The 18,673-nt window shown below is 30.6% G+C and overlaps 1 protein-coding gene across 2 annotated transcripts in view; it reads right to left on the reverse strand.

Moving 5' to 3' along the window:
- The window catches only part of LOC113521232 (epidermal growth factor receptor), a 168,114-nt gene that overhangs the window by 11,460 nt on the left and 137,981 nt on the right, over positions 1-18,673 (reverse strand). The window contains exon 1 of one of the 2 annotated variants that reach the window (XM_026906704.3): positions 9,591-9,797. The exons of the other annotated variant lie outside the window; for it this stretch is intronic. Coding sequence (XP_026762505.2) covers positions 9,591-9,723 — 133 coding nt within the window. The 5' untranslated portion in view covers positions 9,724-9,797. Of the gene's footprint in view, positions 1-9,590; positions 9,798-18,673 lie in introns of those variants that run through there. 2 annotated transcript variants of the gene reach the window in all.

Genomic DNA, 18,673 nt, shown 5'->3' on the forward strand with positions numbered 1-18,673 from the left:
TACGTGCGATATTAATAAAACTATGATAGAGGTATTATTGAGCTTGATATTTGATAAACAATACAATCATAACATAAAACGTTAGTTTTATTAGCACATTATTAGCTACTTATTTATTTATTGGGAACATTGAATAGCTTTTAGTAAATAAAATTAAACACATAAATTGTCTGCGTTTAAGCCAAGAATAATTTCAAGATCAATATGCTAGCTTCAAGAATGTAACTAAATCCATTTTACTATCAATAAATTGTTATCACTTCTCAAGTGTCAATGACATCTATGTCTAGGTTTGATGGTAATAGATTAAATAAGAAAGTAAATCATGAGTTTGTAAACATTTGTTACTATACTCATATTAATTGCGAAATATTTAAAACTATTTAGAATTTTTAATAATAGTATACATCCTATGTTATTCGCAGATAATGTAGCTTTCTATAAGAGAAAGAATTTTTAAAATCGGTTGAGTAGTTATTGAGTTTATTCATTACAAATAAACATTCAAATCTTTTCTCTCTATAATATTAGTAGAGATTACTTAAAACAAATGAAAGTAGGAGTAGAAAAATCTCAAATTTGTAATAAAAAAATAAGGTCTACCTTATTTTAATCTATCAAAGATTTGATTGACCTAAAATAATAATAATCCTTTATTCTATGTGACGGCAAAGGTATGAATTAACGTGCATATATGATTGTAAAAAAAGTTGCTCCTTTTTTCAGGTTTAATATATCTAGAATTTTTTTTTCGTACGACTTACTTATGTCTTTAGATAGAAGCATAGAAAAAATTAAGGAACGAAGGGAGACTTAAATAGTGAGATAGAAATATCTATGTAACTCTACCCGTTCATTATTTAACAAACAGTTGTACTTCCATGATGGTGTTTTGGTTTTTAAAAGGTATAAAAGTCCGAAATTAAACTATAGAGTGCTATAACCTACTTCCTTCGTCATCAAAAACGGGAACATGTGAGAAGAATGTCATAGAAAATTCCATGATGTCCATAGAGTTTCAATGTAACAACGACCGGTTTAACTTAGGTGTAATTAAATCGAGAAAGTTCGACTAGTTTCGAGACCCATTCGGGACCCTTAATTGTTCATGTTTAAAAACAACCATTACCACAATCTATCAGATGGCCGTTAACTTGTTTGGCATTTAAATTTGTATATAAAAAAGATTCTTCTTTAAACTCGATGCACGTACTAATATATAGAGCATTAAAGATTGAAATTTACGGCAAACAATGAATGTTCTTTAAAACGAAACAAAGATGCGTTCAAAAATTAAAGAACAAGTAGTGTTTTCACCGTACATATAAGAATTTATTTATAACTTCCTACTATGAACCTGACCCCTTAAAGATATCTATACATAATTCAATGTAATATATGAATGATGTATATGTATGCAATACACATAAGAATAGGTATGGGTATAAGTATAGGTATATAATATGGCTTTTCTAAGTGTAAAAATATTCAGTTTCTTTTTTATCTGAAACACACTCTTATAATTTTAAATTCTTATCCAACGTAGATATTTTGTGTCTACGATGTATGGATAAATTCATAAATAACAAATGTTTTAACCGACATTGAAATCAGAGATTATGCAGTGTTATTAAGCGTTGTTTTCGCAATTTTTTTTAACTATTTCAATTATAAAATTGAACTTGATTTCAATGTTGAAATTAGTTTCTCTCAAAAGTTCTCATTTTTCAGTTGAAAAGTGAGTGAAAGAAAATACCACTAGTACTGTAAATTTGGAAAGTTTGTGAACACGTTTGAGTGTTTATAACTGAATCACGCATAAACGAGTGAAAGGAAATTTATGAAATTCATAACAGACGTGTATCCTAACCCACTTCTGTATCAAAAATTATACATAAGTGCTTTGTATATGCAGTAATTGCGGTATAGTCACGGTATGTAGGCCACCCATTCCTTTTTCGTTGGTGTCGTAAGAGGTAACTAAGAGAACTTAATGATCGAGGGATGGGCAGCAGCGTCCCTCTTAGAATATCACTAAAACCTAACTCCAGTTGCCAATTCGCCTACTAAGCGTGGCAACTACTGGTAAAACTCCCCTTATGGGGAAGGCTTATGTTCAGCAGGGACAGTTAAGGGCTTAAATGATGATAGATTTTATAAATATTGTACTAAGTTGATACCAATAATACTGGTTTTTTCGTGAATAACATTTTTTTAGATGAAAAAAGAGTTATCCCACTTTGTCACCAATTATTTAATTTAACACTCAAACAATTTTAATAACCAGATTGAATCATGATAGAGTCATAAGTTATGTGCAAATGACTTGTGGTGATTTATATCGAGGAAGTATTAACTCTTCTTCAAGTCCCTTATAAGTTGACAGGGTTATATAGATTTGCTTCTATCCTTTATACTTTAAAAAAAATTTTTTGTTTGTTACTTCCTAGTACTTAATAAATAATACTATATTGGATGGACACAGATTACTTTTATCCCGGTCAGTGGACATAATCCAATCATGTGGATGAAGTCAAAGGAAAACTATTTATTTTATGAAGTACTAGTTTCGCTTGATGTTTGAAAAGTCAAATACAGCATATGTTAAATTAGATTTTAAATTAAAATATCTTAATACTACTCTCTTTATTCATACAATCGTTAAATGTGTTATAAACTTATTTTAACTATTGAAGTTTTGTGTCTTTTTTTTGCGCTTTATTTCCAATTTGAAAGAGACTAAACAGTTTCTTACTTAAAATAGGTTTGTAAGAGGTTTTAGTTTTCACGAATATACAGGTAGGCATTTATTGAATTATAATATTAAACCATTTTATTTTATAAATTTCACCTTAAAAATTCTAATATTAAAATTAGACAGTTTTTGCATAAAATACTTCATGGAAAAATGGACTGTAAATATATATTGGTCAATGTTTGTTTATCAACAAAATAGCTTAGTCAAAGCTCATAAATCTCGCAGGAAACTATTTACAAAAGGATGTTGCCAGCTCTCGATAGATTCAATGATTCTATACACAACTTTAAAACTAAAATTCTTCAACTAAATACGTATCATCTTCATCATGTCAACTGTCAACTCTCCACTGCTGAACATAGGCCTCTCTCAATTAGAGGGTTGTGTCAGTACTTGGCAGCTAGGCCAAGCTACGCTAAGCACACGCAGGCAGGCGGGTTGACAACCATAGTTAGGCTTTGGTATTGTTTTAAGAGTGATGCTGCTTCTTATACCTCGCTCATTAAATTCCTTAATCGTCTCTTACGACACCCACAGGAAAGGATGGGGTAAACGTAAATACGTATACGATCTAAATATCTTAATAAGACTTATTCATAATGCATAGAAATGTAACCTTTATGTTTTTATACTGTTATAATAATATAGGATATTTTTTTATGCATCTTAGAACGACAAACAAGCTGACGGCCCACCTGATGCAAAGTGATAACCGTCGCCTATAGACATGAGCAGTACCATGGATATAACAGAGTATACTGTTAGACTTTATTATAGTACTTTTAATGTTGTGCGCATATCTGTAATTGTCGTATATATAAGAACTATACGATTCTATAAATAAACAATGTAGATATCTATAGTTAAAAGAATAATTGAAATCGGTTTAATATTTTTAAGTTTATCCATTATAAACAAAAAGAATCTATCCTCCTTATAACATTGTACAGTTTAGATTTTATAATCTTCAAATGTCACGCCGTTTGGTTGGACATCAGTATGTACTTTACCGGTTCGCAATTACATATATTTATATGCCCATTGCTACAAAACCGGTTTTCCTTGTGTAATACACGTATCTATTATAAATTATACATGTTTACTGAATAATTTCCTGATCAATTTACATTATATATTGTATATTAATACATAGTATATGAATCTAGACTATATTATTATAGGAACATTATATCCTTAATTATTCTTTATTACTTTGTGTCCTAGATATGTTCATATTGTTGTATTAGCCATTAACTATCCACTGCTGAACGTAGGCCTCCTCCATATGGTCGAGGGATGGACAGCAGTGCCCCTCTTAGAGAATCAATAAGGCTTGACGATTGTAACAAACTCGTCTGCCAAGCGTAGCAAATATTGGCAAAACCCCCAATAGGAAGAGCTATACCCAGCAGTGGACAGTAAATACATATATATATATATATATATATATATATATATATATATATATATATATATATATATATATATATATATATATATATGTGTACATATCTACGCATAAAAAACTTATTAAGTCTGCAGCTAAATATGTATAATTTGTTTGTGTATTCATAGGTCACTCAGGGCGTTTTTGTTATAATAATTCGGCTATTATTAACATATCTATGCTTTTAAAATCTATTTATAAAAGTCTATTTATAAATAATAAAACTATTAATTAAATTCTAATATTATTATAAATAAATGCAGTTTTAAATCAAGATTTGAAGTATCAAGGTTTTATGTATACATAGAAAAATTTAAATGCTATGACGTTGATGTCTTTAGTAGGGTGTACTTGATTTGCGCTTGTAGACAATTATATTATATATATATATATATATATATATATATATATATATATATATATATATATATAATATTTATATTATTTATTATAATTATATATAAATAGCTCGTTGATTTAACTATATATTTTTACATAGGTAATTTTAATATAATACTATTATTATTTATTTATATATTTAAACTTTATTGATCAATAAAATGTGGCACAGAAGGCGGACTTAATACTATGGGCATTCTATACCAATCAACCTTTAGGATGTACAGAGTAACTCGATGGTGGTTTAAAAAAATACAATTATTTTCTTTTAAAAACCCTTATCTAGTTCTAAAAAAAGAGATAAACGTCTGTCAGTGTGCGAAATGATGGATGGATTTTTTTGCACATGAAATAAGGAATTTCTTAATACGTCATCGCTATAAAAAAAACAGAAACAGTGGTATTTAAATTAGTATAATAATTACAATGCATCACGATATAAGTAGTAGGCAGATAAAAGTAATTGCTTTCTACTGATTATTGACTAATTATCTATTTGACATACATATGATTTTGTTTGCTTGAGCTTAATTCCTTTAACCATGGAAATTTAATTATTTATTTATTTATTCTTTGCGATAGTAACACAATTAGATATAGGTACTAGAGGCAGGCGAGTTTTGTCTAAAGTCTCTTTGTGGTGTGGTTCTCGTTTATATTGAAATAGCTTTTTGTACGCGTGGATTTCAAAAGAATTATGATAACTAAATAAATAGATTACTTCTAGATAAAGTATCCAAATAAAACATACACCCAGATTTTAAGTTACTCTTTCAGAAACACAACTGTGAAAATCGCATTCAATTTGGCGCAGTAAAATTTGCATGATACCGGAACAATAATAGTCTAGTTACTATTTTATTGTATTAGTGGAAAAGAAACAAATGTTTCGCATAAATATGCGAACTTCATATTTTGTACAGTTTTGTTCATTTATTTTGTTCAGTAATTTTGGCTACTCAATTCAGTCAATCGCTTTCATCTTTTATATGTAAAATATATATATATATATATTTTTTTTTTTTTTATTATCAATAAAAATACAAGTTACAGAATTTATGTTCCATTAGCATTTAGAAACCACGTAGGTTTATATTAATACTAAATACATTAAAATTATTTAGATTGTATTAAAACCATGCAAGAAGTATCGTTTTAATTTACACTTGATGTTGCTAATAGTAATATTATCTCGTACATCGGTGGGTAGTTCATTAATAAATCGAGGAACCAGGTAGTCAGCCGTACGCTCACCATAACAGTTATTTACGCGAGCGCTATTGGTACAAAGTTGCTTCCGTGCGACCGCCCTCGTATATACAGCATGATTAATTTCGTTCCAATATTTATTGCTAAAAAAGTTTTCCTTAAGAAATGTGTATTTAAATTGTAGATGTACAGGTAAAATATTGCAATGTCGAAAAAGACCAGTATCATCGTCATAATACTGCATCTTAATTTTGGGAGATACAATAGTTCTTAAAATTCTACGTTGAAGTTTAAAAATATCATTTAAATATGTTTTATAAGTGCGGCCATAACTTGACAACCCATATTGAACATAAGATTCGACCAATGAATTATACAGCATCAGTTTTACTTTAAAGGGAATTCGGTGTCTAAGGATGACTATATTAGCTAAAAATTGTCTTAATTTGTTACAAATTTTTTCGATGTGTTTACTCCAATTAAACTTACTATCTATAGTTAAGCCAAGATATGTTTGGCTGTCCTTGACCGTTATAGCGGGGCAGCTGCAAAAGTTCCTTTCATTAGTTATATGTAATATATATATATATATATACATATATATATATATATATATATATATATATATGTATATATATAATCTATTATATATGTTATTATCATCATATAAGCCGTTAATTGTCCATAGCTACAACCTAGATCTCCCCTTATTGGGGGATTTGGGTTGTTGGGTTTTAGTGATGTTTAAAGAAAGACGCTGCTACCCATCTCTCGTTCTCCCTTAGTCGCCTCTAAGGGACACCCATGGGAAAGAGAGGGGTGGACCATTCTATGCTGGGACAACATGGCGCTAGGTATCTTTGTAGTAGGTTTACTTGTAATATATAATATACGTGATATTGATTTTATTTTCAACTGTCGGCAGTCAATTTGTAAATATTTATTGAAACAAACATTAGTTCTGATTGAAAATATAAAAGAAAACACAATGGAGCTTTTGAGGGCAATAGTAAACATTCAATTCCTTAACAATAGGCCGAAACAAGTTTAGGGTTACGAGTCGTTTGACCAATAAATATTGCGACGTACTTCTGTTAATTATTTTCACATTTAACGGATACCAGATTTGAACACATCTCGATTGGGTATCAAGATATAACAAATTTTAAGTTAAACCTTCAGAAATATATCTGTGAAAACCGCATCCAATTTAGTGCAGTGGTACTTGCGTGATACCAAAACAAACATATAGATAGTTAAAATATCTAGAAATTATGGTTTCGGTATCCAATTGTCTTATTTAAATCGATCATATTAATTTCTCTGAAATATCTTCCACGTACGTGTGGTCCCGGCGTAGATCAAGCCACCCCTTCCTTTCCTGTAATATTCGTGAGAGGCAACTCAGGGAGGGCGAGGGATAGGTAGCAGCATCTCTCTTAAAACATTTCCACAGCTTAACTGCGGTTGCCAATCCGCCCGCCAAGCATGGCAACTACTGGCAAAATTCCCCAAGCTTATGTCCAACAGTAGATAGTTAAAGACCGATATGATAAGGTTGATTTCCCACGTACAAACATCGTTTAGTTACAAGTTTATTATAATAGTAACATAATAAACATATGATTTTACACACGACTCCGTCTTTAATTGAATGGATTAATGAGTAACTACATTACACGACGTTAGAAATTTAGGCGCCAAGAAGTAGCAAATGAACAAATCTACTACCATATTTATAATATTAATAAAGATAGTAGGATAAATAACATGCAATCTTGTAAAAAATTCTATCACATTTGTTACCCAACCATTCTTAATCAGCAAGGTGGATTTTACTAAAGTCCGTTGCAACCAAATCTAGAATTGAACTTTAATCACACACGAGCCCAGAAACTTTATTCAAAAGTCGATTGCTTTGGTACCTCTGTCCCATTCGTGTTTCAACCGCGAAGCAGTTGTGTTTGCATGGCTGTGTTTCGGTTGGAAGGGTGGGATATGGCGTGAATTTACAGGGTACAGAAGAATAACATCTGAGTCCTCAGGAATGACAACGCATGGGGGGTATCATGGGCGAAACAGTATACTCTGTTATGTCCATGGTACTGCTCATGTCTATAGGCGACGGTTACCACTTTAAATCAGGTGGGCCGTCAGCTTGTTTGCCATTCTAAGTTGTATAAAAAAAAAGTGCCCCTCTAAAGTACTCTACTGATCGGAAAGTATATATGCCACGTTATTAAATGTATCGGCATGAATTTGAACAATCAATGTATTCATATTTAACAATCGGTCGTTAACAAATAATGAAAAAGTGTAATTGTGTATAGGAAATTTCTTTATTTGCTTATTGTAAATAAATATATAATTAGTTTTATTAACAGTCGACCTTTAATAGGCACTATCGCTAAGAAAACACACAATGATCAGTCTGTGTACTTTATTATTTGTTTTTCTTTGTAACTTGTTGTTTTCTTTTAATTCAAATGTGAATGTACAATAAAGATTATAATATTTTTTTATATCTGTTACGTCAAAATTCCGTCAGTTTTAAACCGATTTGGAAAATTATTTTTTTAACTGAAAGGATATATTTACATATTGGTTTCATAGAAATTTTATCAAAATCGACTTAGCAGTTTAATTTTTAGATCAAAGTAACTAGTTTTGTCACAATTGAAGTCGATTTTTTGGGGTTCCATCTTTAATTATGTATAACTGAGGTGCACACACGAAAACAAGAAAAAAATATGTTGCTTTTATTTATATATTTCCCCTTTTTATATCTTTTTATGCACGTCAATCTGTGTCTGTTATTATTTGTGCGCTGTAAGTGATGCGAATAAGTTATACATCTATTTAGATATCTAATTAAAAGATACTGTATTGTTAAGTTTTCAAGGATATATGTTGGTGCCAAAAAAGAAACATTATTTGGCAAGCAAGTCTGATAGCAAACAAAACAAGTTACTTACAGCCCACAGAAGTCGTAGAATCTACATTATGGTATTGTTTTCACGAGTAGGTACTTGTTTACATCATATTTTATTAACAGCAGTTTAATTTTTAAATAAGGATAACGTAATTTGTTATTTAAAAAGTTGTTATTAATTATTTATTTGATTGGAAAATAGATATTATTGAAATTCTACTAGTTTTCTTATATGAACTGTAAACTGCTGGAAAAACAACTCAATTTCAGATCAGTAAGAGCGGTTTACAAGATTTTGTTAATAATTTCCAGTACCACATTAAAATAAGGATAACAAAATATAAGTGTTGAGCATTCAATTAGATGTGTTTAAAGGAAACTGTGACCACAATCAACTTGAAATGATCCTACAGAAGTACACCTTGCTATTTAAGATACAGGCTTTCATCTTAAAGGACATAATCCTCTGTCCCTTTCACGCTCGGAAAACATTGTCACAGACAAAATTAGATATAATTGTTTCTCTCGAGAACACGGCGGTGGTACAAGCAGAGCTGGCGGGTTGTTGCCAAGCTGCGGCCTACGGTTTACCGCGGCCAGTCTTCCGAACTATATAAGGCCACATTTGTTGATTCGAGATAAGCTTTGTTTATTTTATTCCAGCGATTACTTCGTACAGAGTTTTCTACAGTTTTAGGGAAGTATTATATGATAGACGACATATTTTTTTTGTGTTTATTATATATAATTTGGTCAAGATCCACGTATAAATCCGGTCTGTCACAAAGCACACGAAGGATTCCAGATCGGCGAGTACACACGAAAGTACCGTGGGCGGCACTTACTTTTTCCTTTAACGAACTCGGAGTGTTTGTGGCGTGTGGCTACGTGGTGTAGACGGTGTCCGCGGCCCGCGGCCGCGTCGAGGATTCCGACCGCGCTGAGGACAAGGCACCACAACAAGGCACGCGCAGTCATGCTGCGACATCACTCGCGACGTTGCACGACACACGACCGACCGACGCGAACTTCCATCGTGTACTGGCCTGCCCGGTTTGAGAGCCCCGCGAGGCTCTCAACTGCGCGGGCGCAACCATAGCGTTAAGGGTGGTCAGATGCGGCAGGCTGTCACGTTTGGGCGGGAAATGTGTAGGCGCCAAATTACAATATTAAATACATAGCCATATTTAAATATATTAACCTATTAAAAGTGAATATAAACACAATATATCTTGTAATATAATATAAGAAAAAATGTTGTACAATATTTCGTAAAAGATTAGTTTCATCTATTGAGATCAAATTTCGTTTTCAGCTTAAAACTTATTCTAATCATATTTTGGACTAACTATAACAGGTACGTATTTTTTATTTTTGTTTTAATCGACATATTAACTAAAGGAAAAGAATCTCGAACATTATTGTGTATAAACAAGTACTATACTTGTAATAAGTAAATATATATAAAGTAATCTAGAAGCTTCTGTTACTACACAAGATCATTGCTACACGTATGTTACGTGTAGCAATAATATTTCTGCATATCAAACATTGAAAATAATCATATAGGCGCGTGCTTCTACATAGGGTGCGAACCCGAAGCTATTAATATGTTTATAAGAGAGAGAGAGAGAAAGAGAGAGAGATTTTTACAAGTGTCACTAAAAATTTTTACTAAAAAAAAATTGATCAAAGATAAAATCAGTAAAGATTGGGGATTCTAACTTTCATACTGACTTTACGATAAACTTTTACAAAAAAAATTTTTTGATGTTTATCTTTAAGAAAAAAATCCACTGACCCTAGACTCTCTAAAAATTACAGTTTATTTAGATTTTACCATGCACATTACAATAGTCTCAATACGAATATAAACTCAATAGTTCATATCTATACATAGCTAAGTCTATGGGTGGCTCTGTTCTCTCACGAGCACAGGTAAACGCCGCGAAGGTACTACAGGTACGGCGATACGCCGTCGGAAAAAAGCCACGTAACAAAAGTTTAATAACAACGTATTGTACTTCTAGCGATACAAATAATTGAACTACGGCACTGGACCTAAGGATTTTTTGTCGATTATGCCTTTTGTAGTGATCTGATTAATAGATGCCTGCAATTAATATCGTGGTAGGTTGATGATAAGACATATTTCTAACACGGTACGTGATTGTAAGCGGCTAATGGCAGATCGTATTAAATTTTAGACAGATACAAGTTTATTGCAGTTGGTTATCTTTATAAAAGGAGTTTATTCAAGATATCACTCATGAAAGATTAATTTGGGGTTCACATGACAAATTTATGAATCATATTTTTGTAATAAATTTTTATTTATATATTTTTATTTTAAGCTGAAATTGAATATAAATTGACAAAAGGACTAAATTGAGGATAAGTTGAATAAATTTATAGCAGGGGGTGATGAATAGCTGAACTGATGATGGTGATGTAAAATAAATCTGCATGTTATTAACTAACTAAAATTAGAAAATATCATAAATTTAAACAAAAAACTTAACTTACTAAAATTCCATGATGTTTTGAAATATCAATGCATAAGGTATACCGCAAGCATTACCAGTGTATTCATAAATATTTATTTATTTTATTACAGATAGTACATAAAAATATGATACAGGTAACTAACTGTACAAAGGCGAGCTTAACTCTAAAAGAGTTCTCTTTCAGCAAACCCAAAGTGGAAAGGAGCATCAATGTCTTGTCAATGTCATTGGGTGTAAAATAATGTAACAATTAGCAAACAAAAAAAGAACAAGACTTAAGTTTATATCCATGTGGTTGTTTATGAAAATGGATGTAAGAATAAAAGGTCCTTGGTACTCAATTCTCTCTGCATACCCTTCAAGGGACTTGGCGTACCACACCACAATATATGAGTAGATTGTATTTTCTAGAAGAGGGAATCCAAGAAGATAGATATATACATATGTTGTAAATTATTATCTCTTAAGAAGAGGCCTCTGTTTACCAGTAAGACGCTAATGGGTTACAGTGATAATAATGATAATAATATATTATTAATATTATAATAATATGTACACATAATTAAGAATGGTCGTAAGTTGAACGATGAGCGCGCTAGTATCCAATAAACTAACGGTCGTTGGTTTTATTGAACTATTGGAATTCTCCTACAAATATTCAACGTCTCACCTTACCAACCGAATGTTTTCAATAAAAATAAACGGTAAAAATTAAGAAGTTATATGAAAATTTACATTTATAATTAAAAATGTATATATTACGTATAAAAATGTATATATTATGTATAAAAATGTTATCCTGGCAATTATAAACCGGTAATTTGTTCGTTAGTATTTTTTTTATACAACTTGAAATGACAAATAAGTCGACGGCGTACTTGGCGAAGTGTTAATAGTGATTTTGGCTAATAGAAATGGCAGTAGAAATGAATAGCATCATGGTTGTCACAGAACATACTGTGAAACCTCTCATTCGTTGCGATTCCCGAGGGCTTAAGAGTTATGCTTCCATACTTAGAAATTTCATTATCATTTCCTATCTAAAAGTTGAAGCATCCATATACAACAAGCTTGGTGGTAGAGCCACAGATTTCTATGCAGATGATTGTTTTCGAAATCTCCCTGTGGTATGTGTATTTTACGTATAATACATAATAATAACTTCAATCCTTATTACCATACGAATAAATGAATAAAATTAATTATTTGATACATTAACTTAAAATTTTGTATGAAAAAGGAGTACATATTATTTTTTATTTCGGTAATTTAGAAAAAGTAATGTGTTTATATAATCTGTACTATATTATAAAGGGAAAAATCTTAATTGACTGGCTCATCAATTCATAACAATACTACTAAAATTAGAATTAACAAATTAGATTACGGATTAGAAGCCTAAAAAATAATTCTGCCATTTTAATATCGAACTCCGTATATGCGCCTGAACATTATTTAAGAGCACAACATCGCGACTTAAATAAATCAAACACCTTACAGACATGGCTTAAATTATTTTATATTTATTGAAATATTGAATAAAATAATTAATAACATCATATCAGTAAAAACCAAATCAATCTTATAACTAATAGTGTTTATTATATATAAGATGACATTATAACCCCCTTATTCATACAAATGTCAAATCTCTCATAACCCATTTTAGCTATTGAACCGTTTTGTCTTTCTTTTTTGGTGCTAAATTTCTATTTTGAAAGAAAGTGAGAAAACAGTGTAATAGTTGAAATAGGTTTGTAGACATTTTAGTTTTTTATGAATAAGGATTTCATTTAATCACTCTTCAGATATTTCTGAATCTCTTTTATCTTTCTTATGTTCTAATATTTTCCTCTCACCGCTGCACAGCGTTTTTTTTTAACAATTTGCTCAATAGCAATTCATAAGTAGACTTACTTCATTGTACTGATGATGAGTTTCACAGAATTCATCATCATGGCGCCAGAGTTCATCTCTGGTGTTAATTAATTAATAAAAAATGTATTGTGCACTAGATGACCTAGTGAACTATGGATCACCTATAACGCCATCTATTAAAATTATTTAAAAACAAGTATTCAAATCAATCAAGCCGTTTTTGTATTTGATGTAAAATAATTAGTATAAGACTTTGTTGTGCGAATTGGTACAAGCAGTAATGCATAACAGTATGATTTATTTTTAATAAATAATTAAAAAAAAGTATGAAGTACACAGAAATATCTTGATGGACTGATTCATCAACGTACAACCTAAACTAAAGTGGAAGTTTGTATGAGAAATTATATTTTTTTTTTGCCTATCGTCTTGAAAATAATCATACATCTCTTTTATAAATATAATGAAACCTAATTTGAGTATTTGTCTTAAAACATCCCCAAATTGTCTTTAATTAAGGATAATGTCGTATTTCAACTCATGATTCTTTGGTAAGAATGTTAATTTTTGCCGTTAAAACACTCTTTTTGTAGGATACTAACGGATTTGACTTCACTCTGTTATTACTGTCTATTATGTGTTTAAGGTTTTATATGTAAGGGGGGGGGGCAAACTACATTTTACTTCTTACTTTATCTTACGAGTACTGGTATTGTAAATGCAAAAATTTGTGAGGATTTAAATGAACAAACGGATAAATTAGATCCTAACTTAACGCATATAATAATTTATATATTGATGTACAAGCAAAGCCGCGGGGAATAGCTAGTGATATAAAAAAATAATAAATATATACTACTAAACGGTTTCATTACGAAAACCTGATTATAATAAATACTATAGTCATTTTAAATTTTTAAATTCAAAGTGAGGGTAGTTTAATATTTTACAAATATTATTCTACCTTCTAAATATAAATAGCAAATGGAACGGTTAGAATGGCATTGAAAATATTTACAAATCGGTCGGCGACCCCAGCAGCGCGGTATGTCAAAGCGCTGCCTTAAAAAATGGGGTTCCGGGTTCGATTCCCGGGCGGGTCACTTTACGAACCGCACTTTCGTAAAGTGGCCCGGGTCTACGGTGTGTTATTCTGGGAACGGGGCACCCTGGAATAATACACAAAGAGGCTGGTTTCATAAATATTGTCATAGATATGTAAGTTAGATATGTAAGTTAGATTTAAGTCATAATGTGATATACACAAATGGAGGCTGGTTTCATAAATACTGTCTTAGATATGTAAGTTAGATTATAAGTTATAATGGTGGTGGGTTTTTTGTGTTCGTCCTTTTTGTTTTTTTTTTTTTTAATAAGCAATATCAATTTTTTCAATTGTACGCTTTTGTCCAAATATTCTTTGTATATATTTAATAAGACATAATTTATTATAATTTTTTTATTTTTTAATAAAACCAATAAAGTTTTTTGTGTTGAAAGTTATTTTTACTCGTAAACTAAATATTTATTTAGCTTTATGAATAATAAAATGTACAAATGAAATTCAAATCGTGATAGCCCACTAGTAGATATTTTTTTAAATTTAGAATACCCCTTCTGGACTACCTAAATTACATATCACGTAAATCAGTAACAAAATTTAGGTACACAAAATTAACAGATGAGTTTACAAAGATATCCCTTATATAACACATAAAAATAAACTGTAGGCAAATTAAGTATCTTAATGTGTAACACCTTTTCGAACTCATCTTATATATTACTAATAATTATAATAAAATTATAACGAGATTAAAGGGTTATTTTAGAAAAATTAACGTACATACTCATATTATTTTTTCTTAATTAGACCAATGGATGCCATACCCATAATTTCTAGAAATTTTCTCTATTTGTGTACTTACTTCTTCTGGTATCACGCAACAGTTGCTGTACCAAATAAGATGCTATTTTCCAAGTTGTGTTCATGAAGGATTAACTTATGAACTATTGTGAGTTTTATCTTCATGCCATGCCATTTAAAAACGTTCTATTTTATTGGTTTTAGAATTTACGAAATCGATGCATACGAAGTAGAGGACAAATAGTATTATCATATCATTACAACCGATAACTGTCCACTATTGAACATAGGCCTCCCCCTATGGGCAGCTTTGCCTGTAGTTGCCATGATTGGCAGGCGGATTGGCAACTGCAGTTAGGCTTCAGTGATGTTTTAAGAAAAACGCTGCTGCCTATCGCCTCGACCATTAAGTTCCCTTAGTCGCCTCTTACGACACCCACGGGAAAGGAAGGGATGGCTCATTCTATGCAGAGACCACACGGCAATGTATTATTATATTAGTCAGATGTAATTAATAACAATTACTGCTAGTAATTAATGCTCTTTTCCACTCAAGGTTACTTACGAAGTTAATCTCACGAGTATTTAATATAAATTATAGCAATGTAATTTTTATGTACAATATAGTAAAAATAAATAACTGTATCTTAAGATATTTTCTTTGTTATTTCAACATCACAAATGCACAGATTATTATCAGTCATTAATGAGTAAATATATATATATATATATATATATATATATATATATATATATATATATATATATTGTTACACTAATAGTCAAATCATACTAGGTCAGTATCATTGCTAATTAACGATGAAATTGGGCTTTTTTTTTGGGAAATCTCTAATATTTTTATTAATATATAATTTTGTTAGATATCTAAATATACATTATTTGCATATATTACTAGCTTTAATAATTAATAATAATATTAGAAAGCAATATAAAAATACATAAATCATACTTAGACGTACGCGGCCTAAGTGCATGCGCGCGTTGAACTCTTTACGAAAGTCAAATACTAGCGGGAGTGAGACGACGAAATGCGCTTGCTGTTACGATCGATTTGGTATTGCATCACATACATTACCGGTTAACAACCAATACGGTACCCTGTAGATGCTCTTGACCGAGTAATGTATAACTAGTCTGCGGTATCACAACTTGTGGTCAGTCGTAAAACTACGAGTTCACATTCCTAACGAGGTTTCACTAGATTAGAACGCTCGCTGGACCTCTGAGATGGACTGCACCATAAATAATACAAGTTTGTGATATTTATTGGTGTTTAATGGACATTTTTATTTTTAAAAAGTTTTAGTCTTTAAGGGTTAAGCGACCTTTTTAAATTGAAACTAATGAATATCCATAAATAATTCTACGCTGTACAATTTATCACCAAAATATTTTATCAAATTATTTGGTATTAGCTTTTAGTTGTGGTATTAGCTTTTAGACGAAGGTCTGTGTGACAGGGACGTGACCATTGATAGGAAGAAAAAGTGTTCTATTTTGTACTACCTAACATATTATAATGAATATAGTTAAATTTCGTAATAATTGGAAAAGCCGTTAAGGCGTCAAGAGTAGGTAAACAAACGAACAAATAAACTCACTGCTGAATATACATAAGCTAAGGTTTCCAAATAAACATTTTTATTATTTTATTATTTATTACATAGGTCTCTCCCTTACACTGCCATATGGAACGATCCTAAGCTATTGCATCCCTTGACTCCTTGCAATGAATTTGAGGTCGTCGTTTGCCCATACGGGGTCTCAGTTCAAGGACCTTTCTTCTCCATTACTCGATTGCTTGGGTACCTCTGTCCCATTCTTGTTTCAACCGTGAAGCAGTTGTATTTGCATGGCTGTGTTTTGGTTTGAAGGGTGGAATATGGCGTGAATTTACTTGGTACAGAGGAATAACACCTGAGTCCTCAGGAATGGCAACGCATGGGGGGTATCATGGGCGAAACAGTATACTCTGTTATGTCCATAGTACTGCTCATGTCTATAGGCGAAGGTTACCACTTTCCATCAGGTGGGCCGTCAGCTTGTTTGCCGTTCTAAGTTATATAAAAAAAATCCATTGGTCTTCGGTACTCCGACAGTAAGAGATGACCTCCAGTAATTTCCACTGAAATAATAAATTTCCAGAATCTCTAACATCTAGAAATTTGTTATTTATAATTTATTACCTATTTAACTTCATCATAGATTTTTTTTTACAAAGACAACATTCGTAAGGGCATCATTAACACTAACATTGTTTTTGTAAAAATTAAACTCCTTCAACAAAATTAAGAGTTCTGCTTGAATAATATTGCCTTTTTTTGGCATAGATAAGCCACAAAGAGAGACGCACAAAAAGTAACATGTATACCGCATTTTTGTACAAAAAGTTTACAACCACTCAAGTGGACAATAGGCCAAACAATAGGCATCAGGATTAGAACTCCGAACTCAGTATAACACTTAGTTGATATATGGCTATGATATTTGCGTACTTATTGTTAGAATTATATGTACTTTTGAGAAAAAAAGGGACAATAGATACTTTTTAATCGATATTATAAAGAAATTCTTTTAAATTTATTTACGCTGTATTTGAATTTGATGATACGTTTTTTAATCGAATATGTTATTGGTCAGATAATAATTTTTGTAATTAATTAAATTTGAATTTAGAATTATCTCTGTCTTTAAGAAAAAGTGGGAGAATAAATACTTTTTAAACGATATTATATATTCTTTTAGATTTATTTAAGCTTTATTTGAATTTGATGATTATTTTATATACAATAATTTGTATTATTAAAAAAATATATATATGTAATTTAATTTAATAAATAAATTAGATTTTTTTTAATCTTAAATTAGATTTTTTTTAATCTTAAATTATTATATGAATTTTATACGAAAGTGCCATGTGAGGTATTACATTTTATTTTATTAGGTGTATAACCACCATAAAGTACCCGTGACAAGTTCAAAGAAACTTCTGAATAATTGTAAAGTACTAAAACTTAATATTTAACAAAGTTCTTTATATATTTCAATTTTTACATCTTACATCTCTTATATTGGATTCACAACAGATCATAATGACACGTAATAAGGTTCTTTTTTAAACGATTCTATTTGTAACTTTTTTATATGCTCAAGTTCGTTTATAGTTTATGTCAATAGATGCATTTTAAACGTAATAGTAGTTTGTGTTGAAATTGCACTTTTTGCAGACTTTTGTTTAGAAAGGTGTTTATGGTAAACAGATTGTAAAAACTTTTTTGTTTGTAATATAGGAAAGATTTTGTTATTCTTGCGATATTACAAACTCTATAGAATAACCAGCCGAAAAAGGTGATATGGAAATTGTGAAATGAGGGACAATATATATAAAAAAAAGAATCAAAATAAATAGGTAAAAAGAAAAAAAAATTAAGTATTTACAAAAAATATTTGATTGATTTTTCTTTATCTAAATTTGAACGATAATTTTTTTTCAAAAATATCCAAGAGAATTAACAAACAAACAGTAAGTACTCAAATACCATTTAGGTACTTGGTCGGACATTAGAATTGAAATTAATATATCCTTACATTCAATTTATACAAACTGTATCTTATTATATAGACACAGTGGAATAATTTCAGGAGTAATGTAACAATA

The sequence above is a fragment of the Galleria mellonella genome, unplaced genomic scaffold (assembly GCF_026898425.1).
Source record: "Galleria mellonella isolate WM207_F2 unplaced genomic scaffold, CSIRO_AGI_GalMel_v1 utg28, whole genome shotgun sequence".
Lineage (NCBI taxonomy): Eukaryota > Metazoa > Arthropoda > Insecta > Lepidoptera > Pyralidae > Galleria > Galleria mellonella.